This window comes from Lygodium microphyllum, chromosome 23 (assembly GCF_053477565.2).
Source record: "Lygodium microphyllum isolate KBCC chromosome 23, Lygodium_microphyllum_v1.1.10, whole genome shotgun sequence".
In the NCBI taxonomy this organism is placed as follows: domain Eukaryota; kingdom Viridiplantae; phylum Streptophyta; class Polypodiopsida; order Schizaeales; family Lygodiaceae; genus Lygodium; species Lygodium microphyllum.
Window position 1 is genome coordinate 19852958 of NC_141157.1, and position 19940 is coordinate 19872897.

The 19940-nt window shown below is 39.3% G+C and overlaps 1 protein-coding gene across 5 annotated transcripts; it reads right to left on the reverse strand.

Annotated features, from left to right (window-relative positions):
- Positions 1-11142: 11142 nt before the first annotated feature.
- Positions 11143-19362, reverse strand: LOC148015945 (uncharacterized). 5 transcript variants are annotated; one of them, XM_087663652.1, is made up of 6 exons: positions 18560-19359; positions 17899-18051; positions 17530-17618; positions 15133-17388; positions 14473-14665; positions 11143-12159 (listed from the first exon to the last, which is right to left on the reverse strand). In XM_087663652.1, exons 2-6 carry the CDS (start codon positions 18029-18031, stop codon positions 11333-11335), a joined length of 3498 nt encoding a protein of 1165 aa, XP_087519778.1. In that variant the 5' UTR covers positions 18032-18051; positions 18560-19359; the 3' UTR covers positions 11143-11332. The 5 variants fall into 5 exon arrangements, with proteins under 5 accessions (XP_087519778.1, XP_087519777.1, XP_087519780.1 ...); XM_087663651.1 differs by having other exon boundaries at positions 18133-19359; XM_087663654.1 differs by having other exon boundaries at positions 17899-18011; positions 18133-19358.
- Between the last annotated feature and the right edge of the window lie 578 nt (positions 19363-19940).

Here is a 19940-nt window from a genome sequence, read left to right on the forward strand (position 1 = left end):
ATCGGCAGCTTCTCCTTCCTGATCATAATCTTGTTCTTCCATAATCACTGTTCCCTTTATTCTTCCCTTAAGGCATGGGCATTGCCTAATGAGAAGGCGCCATCATGGGATGGAAAGAGAGAATGTTGGCCAACGAATGATCATCGTTTGCTACCACAAGATCATCTTAATCATTTCCATACCCATTATTCTCTCCTTAAGCACGCCAAGTTCTGAAATTGATCTCTAGTGTTCATTTTTTTTCTTTGTGAGATTCCATCCTTCTCTCTGTTGATCAAGGCGCCATCCTCAATGAGGGTCAATTTGCAGATCATAACCATTCGTTATGAGGCATAGGGCAATTGATTGCATAAATTCTCCTAATCATAGAAACAATTTTTAGCCTGCAAAAGATTCGTCCATTGGAGTTCTCCATCTCCTCCATTGAGGCGCCCTCTTTTTCAAAGAAACCATGACTTCCATTAACCTTTATTAAAGCTAAATCTTTAAACTTATAAAAGGCTATTCGTATTGACAAAAACCACTTGGTCAATTGGGAGTCCCAGAGCAAGGAAAGTGAAGAGCTCATGTTTGATGTAACTAGGTACACCCTTCTCCTTGGTTGGACTGCAAAAGGACACGACTTCTAAATATGCAACTACGACTCGTGTTTTAACAAGTAAGCGTCTTATCTCATTAAACAAAAACAAATGGTGTAACATGAATAATTTTTCAATTTAGAATTTTTATAAAATGTCTTAAGACCTGAATTTCTATGTTGAATGGTTGTTTGCATTTATGTAGGTCTAATTCTATTTTTTAAAAATAAAAAATGGTTTAAAATCCTATATATGAATGTTTATAAAAATTTTGGTTACATAATTATGAGTTATAATATTTTTTCCATGAATTATATAATGCTAAAATTTTATTGATATTTTTAAATAATATTTGGAGATTGTTTAACATGTTGAAAATTTCAAAAATAGTTATTTTTGAGTAAAAATCACAATTTTCATTTAAAAAATTATGTTTTGTATCAATAAAAATTATGATCTTTTCATGAAAAAGTTGAAAGTCGACTTTTTGATGTTTTAGTAAAATTTTAAAAATAAAAAATAATTTAGTGTTATTTTTTTAAAAAAATATCCATATAAACATGGTGTTTTTGATTTGGCATAATTAAGAGTATACGTGGTGTGTTGATCTATGACATATGGGGAGAAAAAAGAGAAATATAATGGTATTTTATAATAGTTGTTATGTTAGAAAATAACTATAATCCTTAACTGAATTATAAACAACATAAAATTAACAATTTAATTATATGATTGCATGAGGGGGAGCCTCAACATCTATGTTAAACTTTTACAGGTTATTCATTTAAAAAAATGCTTAGATGATTGTTAAGATAAAGAATGGAGGGCCACTAGCATAATTGATAATTAAGAGGAGATATGGGGGTTTAAAATGAACGATGTAGGTGTTCACGTAAGAGTGCAAAGAGAACTTGTTTTTATCCTGATTAATGTTTAGTAAAGAAGAGGAAAGAAATGACATTACCCTCGAAAAATAAAAAAATAAATATTTATCTAATTAAAAAAAAGGACGAATTGCAATATGGAGAGGGGAGACGTTAAAATGGGAATTAAAGTTTATGGGTTTGTGAAACGTCAGGTGATTTGTTTTGAATGTTTGATGATTAATAAATAATAAAAGGAATTTATTATATAAAGGTAGAGAAGAGATGATTTAAAAGGAACTTAAATGGAGATGTGTAGATAAATCCATTAGATCTATGCCGCTCTAAGACCAATTCCCTAAGGGATAAACATCCTAGGGTTAGTATCGTAATGTCTAGTATAGAGACATAGCCGTGAAGGTTAAAAACAAAAGTGAAGTGCAAGAATAAGTAAGTTTATTGAGTTCTAGATATTAGATTAGTTGGACTACTACTAACAAGTGTTGTAACTATCAAGGAAGGCTAGAATAAATCATAGGAATTAGTTACCAAAATCACCTATCTAGTGCAACAGTAGCTGGCAGGAGTTAGCTTGGCAACTTGGTTAAAAGTGGCTCGGTCTTTGGCCGGTCAAAAAGAAGGAAAAACTCAATGCATACCTTAAGAGAAAGAAACAATGGCTGCCATGCAACCTTGAGTTGAAGCTTTGAATCCAAACTAAAGTAAAGGATGAAGGAGCTCCTTAAATGGTTGGCTCTGATACCAATTGAAGGGAGTGAGCCAATCATAATGTGTGACCAGCCTTCCTTTTATTCAAATGTCACTAAAAGAATAAATAGTAAAATGATAGTGATGGGGATCTACCACCTGCAGTGTACAAATATGCGGGTACTATCAATGTAGTAATACACGAGCGGCTAGACCCTTTACCACCAACAATTTTTATGTTGATCATTAACAACTATAGAAGAAAGATGTAGGTGTGCTTCCTTTGTCATAAGGCTTAAGATTTTGGTAAGGTTTTAAAATATCTAAAACTTGTTGAGAATGAAACATTAAAAAGTGTGAAGAAGTTTACAGTATATGGTGGTGGTGAGTTTAACTCAAATAAGTTTGATGACGCCTGCAAGAGCAAAGGGATTAACTATCAATTGACAACACGTCATATTCCTCAATAGAATGGCATTGTTGAATGCCAAAATCACACCATTGTGAAATTGGCAAGGTACATGCTTATCGGCAAGGGATTGACTAACCAATTTTGGAAAACAAAACTATCAATACTACAGTCTACATTCTCAATCAAAGTTTGTTAACAACATTGTGAAATTGGCATTGTTGAATGCCAAAATCACACCATTGTGAAATTGGCAAGGTACATGCTTATCAGCAAGGGATTGACTAACCAATTTTGGAAAACATAACTATCAATACTACAGTCCACATTCTCAATCAAAGTTTGTTAACAACAAAATGACAGCAAGAGATCGACAACAACAAAGGCAAAAAGCATGAACCTAGCTAAGGTGCAAGGCATCACAAATGTTATGGAAATTAATCATTTCTCATGTGCATGGAATACTTTTTTATTAATATTCATAGATATATAATTGTTTGTGATGTTGTTTTCAAAGCCAGGTGTAGCACCCATGCAATTTGAAATATTTTTTACAAAAAGAAAGAACCATAGCTTGACAAGAGCACAAATCATCAACTATTGAGAACCATCTTGTCCTGGACCGAGGGATCTCCCTCCATTAGAACAATTCATGCTCCATCCCTTATGAAACATCTTTCATAAATGTTTTTTTCATTTGGCTAAAGTTAAGACTTAAGTACTCACACTCTAAGAAAACATGAACTTCTACTCATTTTTTACAGTGAATTTACTATTGTAATAACCAAGGATGAAGCCTATTTGGTCAATGTATGCTCTATCTATTGTTTTACGGGTGCTTCCTGGGTGATTAATTTGACCATGCGGATGTATATGGAGGTTGAAAAATGCTTTGTTTTGGTTTGGAATGCTTTTGAGCAGTGATTAAGCCATGTTTTGGTCTACACTAACTGGCATTGGGCTACGGTTGGCATTCTTTGTGACAGTTTATGCCTATTGTCTATGCTTGACATCTATGCTTCATACTTTGATGCTTATGTCAAAAATGGATGCTATTTGGAATGTCTATGTCTAACCAAAATTTGGGGCTTCATTTGTGATTGCATCCAATGAGACAAACAACATATTAGCTAAGACTTATTCAATATATGTTCCTTGAGACATGCAAAGATTGTCAGATGTATTCTTTATTCAGGCATAGAGATGAGTTGTATCCTATCCTGGGTCATTGTAGCCACTGCAAGATTTGCAGGATTGGTCCATTTGGAAAGAGTATTTTCATCATCATTAAACTCATCTTCTGGCTCCACTAAATTTTCCCCACTTTCTTACTAATCTTCTTCTAACTCCCATTCTCCTTCTAATAAGGCTTTATAAGAGAAGAACAAGCTCTTTGAGCTTCAATTTCTATGCCCTTAAACTAGCATGGTGATGCAAGAGTGAATGGGGAGACTAGCAAAAGCAACCCAAAACTGGGGAGAAGATGGAACTTGACTTCCTCAACATTGTGAAGGGCAATGCAATTGATGTGTAGCATATTGAGAAGAAACTCAAGCCAACGCTCAATGTGCAAATGAAGCTCAAAAGTTCAAAGGTTGGTGGGGGGGGAAAAAACATTTGTGTTCCTCTTATGTTCTTTCTTCCAAGGTTGAAACAATGATTCATAAACTTCTCCCTCACACCTCTATTTCTTCTTCATGGCTAAGCCCCTCATTGAAGAAGAGTTCAAATGCTAGTTCTTGAAAACGTATCATGGGTGTGCAATGCTCATCCAATACCATTTCATCACATTTGTGCTCACTCTACTTAATTCTTGTTTGGCTAACTAGACCGACAACATTAAGGAAGCTAGGAAGGACAAGGAGAAAGCATCAAGAAAGAAAGAGGGAGCAGCTAAACTAACTAAGCACCTCAAGCCATAGCTGCATGCAGGTTCTCAAACCAGATAAGATGACTTTAGCAAAGGGAAAGAAAAAGTTCTCTATTAAGAAACTTGCCAGAATCACTTTGATTGACCGTAGTTTTTATGTTTCATTGGGGAATGAGGATGATCAATTTGTGGAGTCTAATCTCATCTTGGATGGATAAATACTCAAGAAGAATCATTGTTCTCTGTTGGATTATAAGAGGGCTTTTCTCGAGAAAAAGGTCATTCGCAACAAGTTTATTAGAAGGCATAAGTTGGCAACTTTAGCACTCCAAAAAATTGAAATTAAAGCATCAAAGGCAAGAGATTTGCTTGTAGGTGGCTATTATAGCCCTTGCTTAAGGCTATAGTAGAGATTGTGCAAGAACTTTAATATTGGTAGCACATTATCTAACATCCTCCCTCCATAAAGCAATTGGGCAATGTAATGCCATTAGTGTGTCAATCACAATCAATGGGGAAAGTGTAGATATGCAATTGATATTTGCCCCTAATGGGAGTTTCCTATTCTTCTAATTCCATGAAGGAGCTTTGGAAGCTCTTGAAAAAAAGTACAAGGGATTGTAGCACCATCTTGCTTGGTGATTGGAATATGACCCTAACAAGCAATGATCGAAAACATGGTTTGGGGATATGATCATGGAGGAGAGACAATCATGGGATTTACTTGTCCATGAGAACCAACTTTTGGATTTATCCTTAGCTAAAAATACTTAAAGAATTTTTAGGATTATCCTTAATTAAAAATAATTGAGTGATTAAGGACCTACATAATATACTCGACATAATAACTAGAAGAAATAAATGTGGCTTGGAACCTCATTGAACAAGGCTTATCCTATCAAGGTAGTGAATAATATGATATATTTAGATCACTATCCCATTTCACTATCTTTTTGGCTTGTGCTTAATGGCACCGCATGCATCCCCCCTCCCCCACCCCCCCCCCCCCCCCCCACCCCCTTCCTTTTCCCTCATCACTATCTCACACAAGTGAGAGATTTGCAAAGTCTTGGATCAACAAGTCAAGAATCATGCATGCTTTTTGAAGGCACATATCTACCTTCTACGTGTCAAAAAAAGCAACTTGTGTCAAAGTAGCAGCATGTGCAAAATTAGTAACCCTTGCATGATATGATGCCTTGATGCGACACATGAGTGGAAAAAGGTTTTTAAAAGGAGATACAAATTTTTGTAACAAATCATAGCTCAATGAATAGCGCTTGGCATCTGAATGAGGTGGTCATGGGCTCAAAGGATAGAATGTGCATAGGGTTGCAACACTACACATTATTGCTTTTGCATGCGGTGCACCAAAAGAAAAGAAAAACAAATGAACCTCTCATGGTTAAGGCTAAACAAAGCAGAGTGGAAGCATCAATTCTCACGAAGTCAACATTTGAGAAGGGGAATGAAAGGGTGAAAGAAATCATTGAGGTATTAAAGAATTGTGGTAGGATGTAGGATTATCATAGGAAGAAAATTCATGATCAAGATGCTTTATGCAAAAGTTTTCTTTTGTACACTATTAGTTGTTCTCTTCACAACAATGAGATTCTTGTTTGATTGCTCAAGAATGTGGAACTTCCTTCAAAATATGGAGAAAAGTCAAAATTCAAAGGTGCAAAGCTTTAGGTAAAAGGGATGCGGGGAGTTCATGGCAATGCCTTTCCCTTAAAACTTTGAAATGCAAGTAGCAAAGAGAATGTACAAATCTGGAAAGAAGAAGCAACATCTTGCTAATGATCTAGACATCTTTGGCATTAAAAATCACATGCCTTTAATAGTTAGGAAAGAAGATTGTCTTTGTATAGTCTATGGCATGAGAATGAGTGTCTCATTGCTAGATATTCGGGGAGCATCTCAACTAAGATGGCCTGCAATTGGATAGTGCATTTTCCAAGGAAGAGTTGGAATTCGCTCTTCTTTTTTTAATGGAGGAATAGCTCCAAACTAATGGGCTAGTGGGGTGACTGAATCTTTTAAGGTAATCTTGAACACATGTGGTGTTGGCCAATGCTTGAAGAAAACTTAGGTTTAGTGTAATCCCACACTCAAATTTTCAATTTTACCTTTAAAACTGAGGTGAGGAAACATTCAAAATTTCAAGGATTTTATTATAAAAATCTTCAAATATAGACACTTTACCTCTTGAATTTTACATTGAAAGGTTTTTTGCCTTTTGGAAAAAAGAGCATTGTTCATGGCCAATCACTTTTGGACCACTAGAGTGCTTTGCTAGGAGGTGAATATGGTTTCAATCAAACTCATCTTGAAGCCAATTAGATAGTGGTTGCCCTTCATAATGTCGAACCTTTTGTATGGTAAAGGGGTCACTAGTAGCTAATTGGTCCCCTTTCAGGAATTTGTTGTAGCAACAAAGATGTAGGGAAACACTTTCTTATTGAGGTTGGAGAGGGTAGAAAGTAACTCTGACATTGTACTGTACCCCATTCAATGAGATTGAAGCTTGATAAAAAAATTTCGTGTAGTAAAAATAGCCTTCAAACAATTGCAAATCTTTCCCAATACAACAATAAGCTTCATGGCAGCTCGACATTGATCAACACTCTCTCTAATTGCTAGATTTATGTCTCTATGCTGGCTCCCAAGCATCTCTTGATAGAGGGGTAGGGGTGTACTATCATTGAATAGAGGGCCATCACTTTATTGGCCCCCTTACCCTATAAGCCAAGGCATTAGCTTTGAGAATCAAACACCTCCTCTCCCACATCCTTCATGTCACAACGATAGTATTTTATATGCTTAGCTTTGGCATTATTAAATTGTGCACATGTGAAGTGCAAGTCAATTAAGTCACAGTGATAGCCTAAGCACCCTCAATGTCTAGTGGGTGACATTGGTAAAAGTTGCATTAAGTTTTGTTGGACATGTACTTGTGGCTTGGTGTCAATTTGGGTCTAGGGCATGAGCCTTTAAAATGTCTTGTGGTGATAGTAGGGCTAGGCATTAGTCAACAAATTAATGCTAGTCTAAGGCCAATTAATGTTGGGAAAAACTTAATCTTCCAAAGGGGTTAGAATATTAAATGTGGATGGACACCAACCAATTATTGGGTAGGGTCAAATTGATCATTAATTAATTTTCAAAAATTAGATGTTGAAACTTGAACTTGGAAGGCTACCATTTGGCAAACTTGCCATGTAAGCTCAAAGAAGGCTATTTGGGGCTAGCTGATTGTGGAGACAACCATTCTGGAGGTGGAGGGATGTTGAAACTTGATCTTGGAAGGCTACCATTTGGAAAACTTGCCATGCAAGCTCAAAGAAGGCTAGTTGGCTGACTATGGAGACAACCATTCTGGAGTTGGAGGGAGGTGAAGAGGTTTTTAGCCATTCATGAGTAGATTAGCCCTGTACCAACCAACAAAAGACCCACAAACAACACGTGACGGCATCCGAAGGTTGCCTTAAGGATGTTGACAATCTCATTGATTAAGCAATCATTGATTATGTAGCACGATTTGATTGGGCAAAAGGCCTCCTCCGCCTTAATGAGAGGTAGTGATAGAGAGGGCTTGCCAATTACACCACACCGGGGTGTTACACCCCTTTTGAAGTTATTAGTACCATCATAATTGCTAGTAGAGCTATTGTTTAAAAGATTCTCTCTCCAATAGATTTCTCTCATTCTCTAATCCCTCAACTATTCTCAACATATTCTAGTACCCAGTGAAGAGTAGCAATGATGTTTACTACTAAAACCCTAATTTACAACAACAATTAGGGTTTCTCGACCACCTCAAGATTCTTCCCAATAATTGAAGACCATGTACTCAAAGTAGCAATGAATTGAGAAATTACAACTAATTTGAGGGGTGAGCCCACTAGGTTTGTCGGAGCTAGAAGAATCCATTATGCGATTCTCAATCAAGCTTTTTATAGATTTAGCCCCAAGTCTCATTAAGGACTTTGTGCTTGGCAATATGCATTTTGACAAGGATTATGATTGCATTAGTTGGAACTCCATCATTTCCACCCTACAATTTACGGGTTTTGGTGCTTATTTCATCAAAAAGATTGCCACCCTCTCTCTAATGCAAACGCTCAAGTATTCATAAATGATGTGAGTGTTTATCAATGGTGTCACCACCTTTGCCTTCCCACTCAAGAGATCGATGAGGCAAGGGTGCCCTTTGGCCCCCCATTATTTGCTAATGTTACAGATCTTTTGTTGAGGAGGATAGACTGGAAAGTCCAACAAGGCAGTATAAGCGGTCTCCCCTTGCCAGATGAAGGTCATTTTGTGCTCAGTTTTCTGTTGATGATAATTCTAACATTGTTGCTGCAGAAAAGGCCTTGCTGGATGCGCTTCTTAACACTTCTGATGAATTTTCTCTGCTTATTAGGCTCTCGAATCAGTCGACGTAAAACAGAAATCGTAGTTCTCGGTCGGGACCAACGGCAAGACTAGCTGGAACATCACGAATTCAGGCGTTTCCAGCATGGTAAGGTCCTTCGGTATCTTGGTTGTCCTATTGGGGTAGCAGTCTCTAACAAACAGCGGGTCAGTTTTCTCAGGGATAAGTTTAACAGGAAACTGCCAGCATGCTCTCTATGGCGTAAAGCTGCACAGGCCGATTTTATATTTACGGCAAGGACGACAATCCTCATCCCCACATAGAGTTTAATTGCAGCAATCCTGGTCTCTTCAGTAAGTCAGCCTCGAATACCTTGGAAAATAATCTCAAGCATTGATTTGATCAAGGGATGAGAACCAAGGATGGCAGTGTATGGGCTGGGATAATATTACTCTACCCAAAGGCCTCTGGGGACCTTGGATTGGAAAAGCTGCAAGGATAGCAGAAAGACTAATCTTCTCTCTCACAGAGAAATTAGGCAGCGTTGAGCCTTGGGCTTGCATAATGGATTTCTCAATCCCGAGCAGAGCTTAGCATTTACTCTTGGGAAGATGTATTAGGCTCCAAAGGCTGTAAGATCACCATCAGGGACTCTGCTATTACCAACATACTGTTAGGTGTATGGAAAAGTCTTTGGAATGATGCTAAGTGTGCTGGCCCATTAGGTGCGCAACGGGACCCCTCTATGCTCAAGAATGTTTAGCTGTTCTCCAAGGCATGTGGCCCACCTCGCTCTCTTAGGTTTCAGGAGCCTAGGCTGGCTTCTTCAATAGCCAACAAAGGCATTAGCAAATGGGTAGCGAGGGTTGTTTCAAGGATATGGAGCAGCTGAGAAGGGAGTGTAACCTTTTAGAGAAAGGAACTTCAGTGGGTAACTAGTTTGCAAGAGTCTTGGCCCACCTTGACTACCATTCACAATGACCATATCTCCAAGTTCTGCCCATCCAATGCTGGAAAACGCTTGTGGATACGGCAAGAGGAAGAATGACTATAAGGTGGTTAGGTCCCCCTTCCTGTTCAATCTAAGGAAAAGTGGAGGAAGAAGTACCCACTTTGCTAAGGCAGGCACATGGATGAGGGCTAGACATGTTTGGAGCCAATGCCCTCATCAAGGCTTTGTTATACACCAAGGCAGCCTTGAAGGTGCTGGCTATATAACTCTTGCATTCCTCAAAAGAGTTGCATGGACCTCTCAGGCTTCATTACAACTGCTCTAATCAGATATCATGCCTTAGTGGATTCTCCATTCATATTGGAAGAATCTCCAAACAATATGAAATGGGAATGGATGATATCTGCAAAGTTTACTCCTTTAATCAATCGACGGACTTTGTGCCACAGAAGGTGATCATTTTTGTCTGTGCCGTAGTACCATGTTTGCTGCCTTTGAACCAACATGAAGTCCCCACTTATACAATATGTTGAAAATATTTAAACTCATATTCCAAGCTAAAGATAAATGTTTATTTAAGATTGGACCTGGATAAACATCAAAGAGGATACTTGTTATTTTCTATCAGAGCATCTCCGGAAGTGTTATGTACTTCCCTTTTACCTACTCCATATAAAATGACCATGTGAATCACAAAGAACATTTGTTTGAAAGTTTTAGTCAGTACAAGAAGCACTCAATCATCTATTGTGACTCCTGTATTGTCAGTCATAGTTCACTTGTATTTGTGCTTCTGGTAATTAATACAATGACCCTTACAACTTGTGTGAGAGAGAGAGATCATAGGTTGCAACATATCATAGTATTAAGTAAGGCTCTTGCAAAACTTGCCCTACATTACCACAATATGCACAGCTCTTGGCATTTATTTGACTTTGGGCCTTCTGGACCATTTGAATTGCACTCAACCATAGTATTCCTTGTACTTTTTCTTGAGGGTTGACTGCTCTTCTACCACATGACACTCTACTGTCCCTTACATGCCACATAACAAGCTCCATTTACATTTAGCGAACTGGGTACCACATTTTCCAAGCACTTTTCACAGGAAGAAATTCAGACCTTTCATCCCTTTCAAATCAGTTAAGCTACATTGAACCATAAAGTACAGTTGACTGAGTTTGCAATGTGCCTTTGTATTGGTCATTCTTTTCTACGTTGTCTTTATGATCCATCAGAGCTTGTATTCATCTCAGCTCAAGCATGTAAAATAATTGTTCGACCTTAGAAGCCACAGTCCTTGCCATGTCCAAAACTTATTACTAGAGCAATTGGTAGTTTGAAGTCATTAAATAGTTAAAGAATCGACACTAACAAAATGGTGTGTCAGCAGGTAAGTGTTATAGAAACAGACCCTGGTTGGGGAAGTTTACAGTGAGAAAAGATAGTACATTATTTCACACATTGGCACAGATAGGTAGGCAATTGTATACTAGACACAACAGCTAAAGCCACACTGATCCTGCTTCTTTTAGCTGATCCACCACTCAGGTTGGCACTCAATCCAATTCATGTCACAACAGTCTTACATCACTCACTTTCAGAACCAGCAATGTCTCATCCAGTAACTCCTTGAGAATTAAGCTTTCAAGTTCAAGCCCAACTGCCTCCATGTCACTTCCAAGGTCTAGCCATTGATCCCCTTTTGCCAGATCCTTGGCTACCAAATTGCCCAAGGAGTCTTGAGGCCCAGACTGTGAACAAGACAACCCACAAACCCGTTCCCAGACAGCCTTTAAAAGCTCCTTTCCAACAGGCATACGAGTGCTCACACACCAACATATGGTTTTGTTTTTGACAAGTGGCCCTAAGACTTGGAGTAGAACCTCATTGACTCTGTCAAAGAGGAGATGCCTTGAGTCTAAGTCTAATACTCCTTCCCCTTGCTCACATGTACCAATATTCTTTTCCTGAATATCACACTCCATGCCATAAGATCCAACTTGCATATTTGCAAAGACGCATGGATCCAGAGGCTGAGTTGGTGCATACCATCGTGTCAAAATTGACACTGTATCACCCAAAAATCCAGAGGCTCTGAGCAAGTTCTTAACAAAATACAGTTCTTTCTCTTTACCCACAGGACAAACCACTTGGTCTGACGACAACCCACAGTTTTCAGCATCATTTGGAGGGCACTTTGTTCCAGATACTCTGCTTGAAAAGTTCATGTGGGCACCCTGGGAATCAAGTCTGGATTGTATATTATCTACTGGCTGGCCTCCTTTGCCTTCCACTGTATCTTTTTGCATTAACTCACCCTCTTCTCCATTGGTAGCCTTTGGTTTGGGCACTGGCTCATCATCCAAAAACTTAAGAAGATCCAGGCGCATCCGTAACTCTGTCAGATATTAAGATAAAGATGGTCATTTATCACCTCAACAAACAGAAAATGTGCATACAATATCACATCAAACAACTGCAATCACATTCAAACTTAGTGCCAAATTTTTGAATGAGTGAGATCATGTGCAACGAATAGTCACACTTTTAACATATTATTCAGAAAACCAAACCTCTTGTCCGGGCAGTCTAGAAATATTTAATTTGACAACATTGACATGCATGGACTAAATAGAGCACTCTAGAACCAGTCCGACCGAATAAAAACACCTGCAGACTAGGTACAAAGCAGCTGAAAGTAGATAGATCTGTATTGTTAGGCTTGCTAAGAGCTTATTAATATCCTCAAAATCCATAATGGCTGCCAAAACTCTCATTTGGAACACTCAGCCTGATATTGGCTCATCGACTGTGCATCAGCTGTACCTACCTAGTTTGACAAAACATGTGAACTAGAAAATTCATGCACTACTGACTGGCTTTTAGAAGTAAAGATTGATCTTCCAGCTAATCCAGCTCACCTGTATTTACCATGACAAGCTCTATTAAAAAAGGCATCGCCTTAACTAAGATTAACAGAAAATATGTTAGGTGCGAAATCACATTCAGACATCCTGTCTAATGGGTCTTGAATGCATACAAGGCACAAGATTAGGCTCCAGACCAACAAAGTAACGAAAATCGACAGTCTTCAATAATGATGCCATTGTAAATGGTCTGTGAACAAGAGCCAAGGATTGACTACGGTCTTGCCCCCCTGCACCCACAACACACACCCCCCTTCCCCAAAACACACACACACACACAAGCATGCATGCGTGCACACAGAGATAGACAAATAGTAAAAAGATAGATAGGTAGATATATAGATAGATACAGAACAAGAGGGGGAGAGAAACAAAGAAAATAAAAGAAAAGGATATTTACATCATCCTCAAGTAGAGCACTCCATAGGACTTTCAAAAAAAGAAATTTCTTTTCCACGTTTTTTTAAATATAGAAGCAAAGAATAGAGAATATCATATGAGCAAGCATTAAGACTTTTCCAAAAACAAGAAGTAAGAGAGTGAGCAAACAAAAAGGAGAAATTTAACTTAAAAATATTGAATATAAAAAGAGAATAAGAAGACAAATAATCACCTCTAGACATAAGAGCATTCAATAGTAAGCCTTACATGTAAGGATAATGGTTATCATTCTACATATAGGAGCATTCGATGGCAAAGCCTTATATGGAGCATTCTACATATAGGAGCATTCAATGGCAAAGCCTTATATGGAAAAGCTATAATTACCATTGTATGAAGTGTTTACTAAAATAATTTGAAATTTGAAGAACAACCCTGAAAAAGGGAGCCCAAAAATGTTAAAAATAATTGATACTTACCTTACAACTAATCAAAGATAGCCATGTAAGTCTTTAAAGACTAATTTCTATCAGTTTGAATAACTTTGGCTCACTTAGAGGCATGCTATGCCTATGTTCTGCCTTTTTGGAAGGACCAAAAAGTCACTTAAGTGCAGCAGCAAGTCAAGTGCTATAGTTTCAGGACCCTAACATGAGACAAATGTAAAGAATTCAGCCTCTGATACATCACAGAATTGTACAACCAAACACAGCTTCCAAAATACTTGCTCGATGCAGCAATACACAAAAAGAATTATACCTTCAAATCATGTAGAGGAAAATGTGCATAGGAATAGAATCTGAGAACACATAAAGAACACAAAGTAGCGAAGGGAGCTCTTTGGGTCTCTACCAACTCTAAGGTGAAAAACCTTTGGGAGCAAGCAAGATTAGATACCGCTTGAAAAGAGAAAAGGAGATTTACAAGGCCGATTCAATTGGGAGAATGATTTACTGGAGCACCACCAAGTGTATGCCATTAGCAGGCAGGCCACAGCGCTGAACCATCATTAAAGACCAATCCCCTTCCTCAACAAAATATGCAAAATACGTTATCGTAAGCCAAGCTGCACTCCTAAGGTCAATTATGGTAAGCGAGCGATGAGTTGCCCTCAAAGAAAAGGTTGCTATCTATGGCAAGCCATGTCTCCATGCACTCTTTGCTACATGCATCCTCTCCCTTCAATTGTCCAATATCATTATGCTTACTGCCGAACAACTATTGTTTCATCAAAGTTCTAAGCATGGCTTTGAATTTTTATGTGGACTCTTCACTAGCTATAGCAGTATATGATGAAACCAGTCTTATCAGGATGCAGTTTGACTGATAATAGTCCCATATCAGTAATACCCCATATCAAGAACTGTCTGTTTACAATAGATGTACTTCAAGCCAAACATTACCTTTCAAGCCAGAGCTTATCTCCTCAAAGTTGACAGGGTTTGCTTCCTCCTCTTGAAATGGTGCGTCCAGAACAGAAACAGGACTAGGCTGCTCAAGTTGTTCTTTGTTCAGGTTGGAGTTATTGCCATTTAAGTCTTTGTTTGTTGCACTAATTGACCTCTCAGGACTTGAGAGTGGGCTGCAAATCAACTTCTGCACAAATAATGTGAATTATAGAACAGAATAATGCTTGATTGCCAGCATAGAGACTTGTGAGTTATGTGTAGAGATAGCAGAGGACCAATTTGTCAACTAAGCAAAACAACTCTGGTTACTAGAACGATGCACATTAGTGATATTAGAACAATGCATACAGTGAATGGATGTTAGTCGCTGCAAGCTCAGAGCTGAAAATTCCAAAATTATACCCATAGTGGAGTAAATCGATGCTAACAACTGCACATGGACCCCTATCACAGCCTTATCCTTTAGAAAGAAACACTACATTCAGTAATACATAGGTAAAATGAGTAGATTTGCAACAAACAATGTTGTCATTAACATTTTAATAATGCTCTACTTTTTGGCATCCAAACCTGTTGCACGTTTGCTCATGTGAGTTTTTCTGATATACATAGTTTGAAAATAAATCATGAAGCAGACATAGGTTGGATACTTACTTGAGAGCTTTCCATAAGGTCACCATTAGGTTCTGTCCCTATCTGAGCACATCCTCCAGAACTAAAATGACTTACTGGCAATTTCTCTCCAGATTGCTGGCAAGCAGGAAGCTCAGCATTAACCATGTCCTTTGTGCCAGGGACTTCTGCTTCCAACAAAGATGTACAAGACTCACAATCAGAGCTCGACCGAATGCTCATTATTTCATTAGACAAGCATTTTGTTTTCTGGGTATCAACTTCTGTGTCAAGCTGACTCTGAGCTGACGACACCTTATCAAAATGTTCCTTTGACTTCCGGCCAACAAACAAACTGCCCTTCCAACTTGACACTTTTCTGCTAAAAATGGATCTTTTTTTACCATCATGTGGATATGGAGCACTCCCATTTGAAGAGCTGAGATCTAGTGCCGAGGTCATCTCTGCTTTATCTTTACCTGTTAGGAGTCGATCAGTTTTAAGCTGCCCAATATCCTTTCGACAAGGTTCTTTCTCACTTTTCTCAACAATTTTAGAGGCAAATGGAATAGACCTTGATCTTGTGAGATCTTTTGGAACACCACATTGAGCCTTCTCTTCACTCAAATGGCTAAGATCCTTACCTTGGCATACGTTCATACCATCAACACTATGCCTCCCTGATGTATTTGTGCAAGGCAAGGCGGATGATCCTGGGGGATAATGGCAGCTGTCTCCTCTCTTGTCCAGTAGAAACTTCTGCAGCTCTGAGGAAATCGCATTGAACTTTCCTGCCTTAAGCATTTTAGATTCATCCTTGTTTCTATGGCCTCTTTGTGGGTTGATTTCTCTCTTTTGATTCAGAGAGTGCAAAAAATATTGCTCCTCCACAGGTGAAACCCCCATTGACAAAGATGTTTCTTTTGCAGCTTCAGTATCATTAACCATCTCTCTGCATCTCCTGCCTAAGCTGGCCCTGTTCTTTGCCATTAAATAATCATTACTGACTCCCGGATCAGTAACAAGGTCTCTTAGGGATTTTTCCCTCACATGCTTTGCTATCTCCTGAGCAATCTCTCTAGGATCTTTGGTACTTCTGTAAACTTCGCTTGGGTCAGTTTTCCTTCTGAGGTCAAAAGTTTCTCTGATTTCTCTGTACAGCTTTTCTTTGATCTCATTAAGTACATTCTCATTATTCCCTTTGACGCTACCAACTGCCTGAAGACAATCTTTTGGAGACCTATTACCATCCACAGTGAAGACCTTGAAATGCTGAGACCTAGTTGGACTTGGCTTCAGCACTACTATTCTGGTAGGTATGCTACAGTTGACATGGCTCAACTTGCTCTGTTTGCTACTTGAGAAAGAAAGCATGCAGTCATGTTGAACTTCACTTGCAAATGAGGGCACTAGCTTGCCAGTTACGAGCTTTCTTTCATTTTCTGTGTGAATCTTTGCATGCTCCTGCTTGGTTCTGCCACTTCTTCTCAATTCTCGGGACTCTTCATTGCAACTTTGACCCTTAAAGCCTTCACCTTCAGGACCATAGCCTCTCCAATCATAATAAGTCTGGCCATGTATTGCAGTGTCTGTGAATTTTCCAGCAGCATCAGTCTGATTGCTTTGACGCTGCCTCTTGAACAGTGAATCGGGTTCTTGAAGAAACCTGATAAAGAACTCTTTATTTGACTGCAAGAAGCTGACAGCATCCAAGACTTCCTTTGATTCTTGAAGCTTCTCCTGTGTAGCATTTTGATTGTTGTTGGACAGACTCTCTTGCAACACCCCTGGTCTTGCATTATAATCCTTCTGGCAATTTAGCATCTCCTTGCCTTCCAGCTCTGGATCCTGAGTATCAACCCCTTCTGTTGTCAAAGGCTGGTCCTCTTTCTCAATCCATGCACCAAAAGCCTCTTGAACTATTTGAGAATGCTTCTCCAGTAATGTATCAGGCAGACATCGATTACTAGATCTGTGAACCCCCTGATTGTTGGACATATTGCGAGTAGGGGAAGCTTTAGAAGGTTTACTGTCATGCAACAGATTGTCCGGTGTCTTTCCTGCAGTGTTTCTTTGAGAGGACTGTCTTTCCAACAAGACATTTGTGACAGAATTCTCCTGCGTGCTCCACTTGCGAGGCCTGTCAATCACTTTTAACTCAGGGGGCATCATGTCGAGCCCCATCAAACGTGCAACAACACTGGGAGATTGTTTTGTAAGTTCCCCTTTCTTTGAGTTATTTGGAATTCTTAAAGGAGCAACAGGCATTTCTTTTGGGGAAGATTCCTTGCTGTTGAACTGCAAGAGGAAAATATACAAAGACGGTACACAAGATTACCAGGCATTTGCAGTCAACAAGTATACTTAACAGTCACAATCAAATGCAGGAACGTGGTGAAGGCCTAATAAGCCAGACTTTTTCCTGTACAGTAAACCCACCAGCAGTCCTGAATTTCTGCCGGTAGATGAATCAGGTGTTCCTGCTGCACCGTCTGCCACATCTGCACCACCTTTGGAAGCTTCCCGGCCTTTGTCGAAAGAAGGAGAGCACATATAAGAACTCAAAATTTGAGAGAGGATTATGATTTTGTAGGATAACAAAGTGGTCAAGGAGATGTAGATTTCAAAGAGTTACATAATAAACTTCCACAGATGAGATTCCTGCATTTATTGTGGCTACATGCAGCAAATGAGGTAGCCACTTCCAACATACGGAAGGTATGATCCAAGCTCTCTGATTTTCATGATACCATACAATATGATTTTGATTACTTAAAGTTTTAATTATAAAAATTGGGGTTGCTTTACCTGCAACATAACGTTTATCGGTAAGCCGCTTCTTTCCCGCCAGGGCTTGATTGAAGTCCAAAAGATGTGGAAAGCTACCCATACAACCAGCAGAATTCCTTCTGGAAGGCAAGCTGGATGGAGCAGTTGCCATGTAAGCAGTGAGAAATTTGCCTGCAATGGGGGAACTATGGAGATAACTGAATTCCTGGAGTTCCGCGCATCAAACAGAGAGACTACCCAACCTTATTATACCTTACACATGAACCACAATTGACAAGAAGCAACTCATATGAATGGAGCCCAATGCATGTCTTTGCTTGCTTGCTCTGATGAAAAGGAATTATTTTATCAGAATTAGAATCACGAATTCATCCCTGGCTCATCCATTGGGATTTGAAAGTTTGAATCTAAAATTCATCATGAAGGAACCAATCTTCTAGTTCATCCGTATCTTCATGATCCCCCATATCTTAGATAGGGATGAATGGCGTCGAATTCTAGACAAGAGGTGGAACGACCTTGAGGTAAACAGGTAGTGAAATTGTGGCCTTCACTATGTAATTCAGCCTAATAATTTGGCATAGGCTTGCATGTTTCAAATTCGCTGATGAGGAAGGCAAGTGTAATGGCAAATTGACTACTAGGTGCAGAAGAAAGCAGAAAGAAGAGGAAACTCAACCGTAGAAAGCTCGAGGAAGACGAAACCTGCGAGTTTAATGGCAAATTGGTGATGCTGCAGGTGTAGAAGAAAGCAGGAAGGAAGAGGGTTCAACTGTAGCAAGGAGAGAACAGGGGATGTCGATTGGCTGGTCCACTATCTCTTTCTTGGGAGCAAGCAAGGAATATGACGAGAGAGAGAGAGAGAGAGAGAGAGAGAGAGAGAGAGAGAGGCAGACTCTACCTAGAGGGGGGGTGGCGGGAAGAGGGTTTTACTAGCTTAACAAGCTATCTCTAGATTTAGGTGGCTGCTGGGCTCTCAGTCACCAAACGTAGAGGCCCGACAGAGGGTGTGAGGGGGGGGCAGCAGCAGCAAACTTCAAAGGCCATGCTCCCTCATCATCATCATCATTCAATTCAGGAGAAAGAAAGAAAAACTCCCTCCAAATCTTGGGCCGATAAATGCAGCTCTCTCTCTCTCTCCCTCTCAGACTCAGAGTCAGAATTGAGACTTCTCAAGGCTCCTGAGTCCTCTCTCTCTCTCTCTCTCTCTCTCTCTCTCGGCTTTTCAAATTTTGCTATGGTTGTTCGATCTCTGTCATTCGGCATCATCTCATTTGAAGTTTGAAGCTACGTTTTTCTTTTTTTTGGTCGGGGGGGGGATTCCGCTTGCTTGCTTGCTCGCTCGCTATCTGCAAATTGTTGCCTTACTTTGCGTCCTTTTTCAAAATCTTTGACCGCAGATGGCCCATCTGACATACGTATTTCTCTCCCACATAGCCTAGACGTATGTCTGGTATATAGTAAATTCTTCTGCCCCCGTTGCGGTGTCATCATACATAGCCGGTAGGTAGGTGGGTGAAATGCTGCCTGAACTCTGTCTCACGACGTTGGTGTGCTTTTTTAGAGGGCCTCCCGCTTTGGGAGGCTTATGAGTCATGTACCACTCACCTATCTCAGTTTGTAATGTAAATTTTCAACTTACACGTCCCAGTTTTTTTTTTTTAATTAATTTACGACCGAGTTAAAATTTTACACCAATGATCAAACCAATCTGAAGGGCTCTATTCTCGCTGGCTGCAGTGAGGATAAGTGATTTGGCTCCCCTTGGCTGGTCTGCAAGATGGACATTGTAATGGGACCACATGTTAGAGTCACTTACCAATGATCATGGGTTTGGGCGGCAGTGGATTTCAAGTATCAATGTAAGCCCAAATATTTAATTATTGCAAAATCGTTTCGTTTAAAATTTTGCACCCAACCGCATATGCAACAATCAATAAGCCATCTATGAGAGTTTTTTTTTTCAAAACTACAAAACAGAATTATATTAATCAAGAATATGTCCAACAGCCAATGTTATGCAAGCATTACCAAAAACCTATTTATGCCTTAGAAAATGA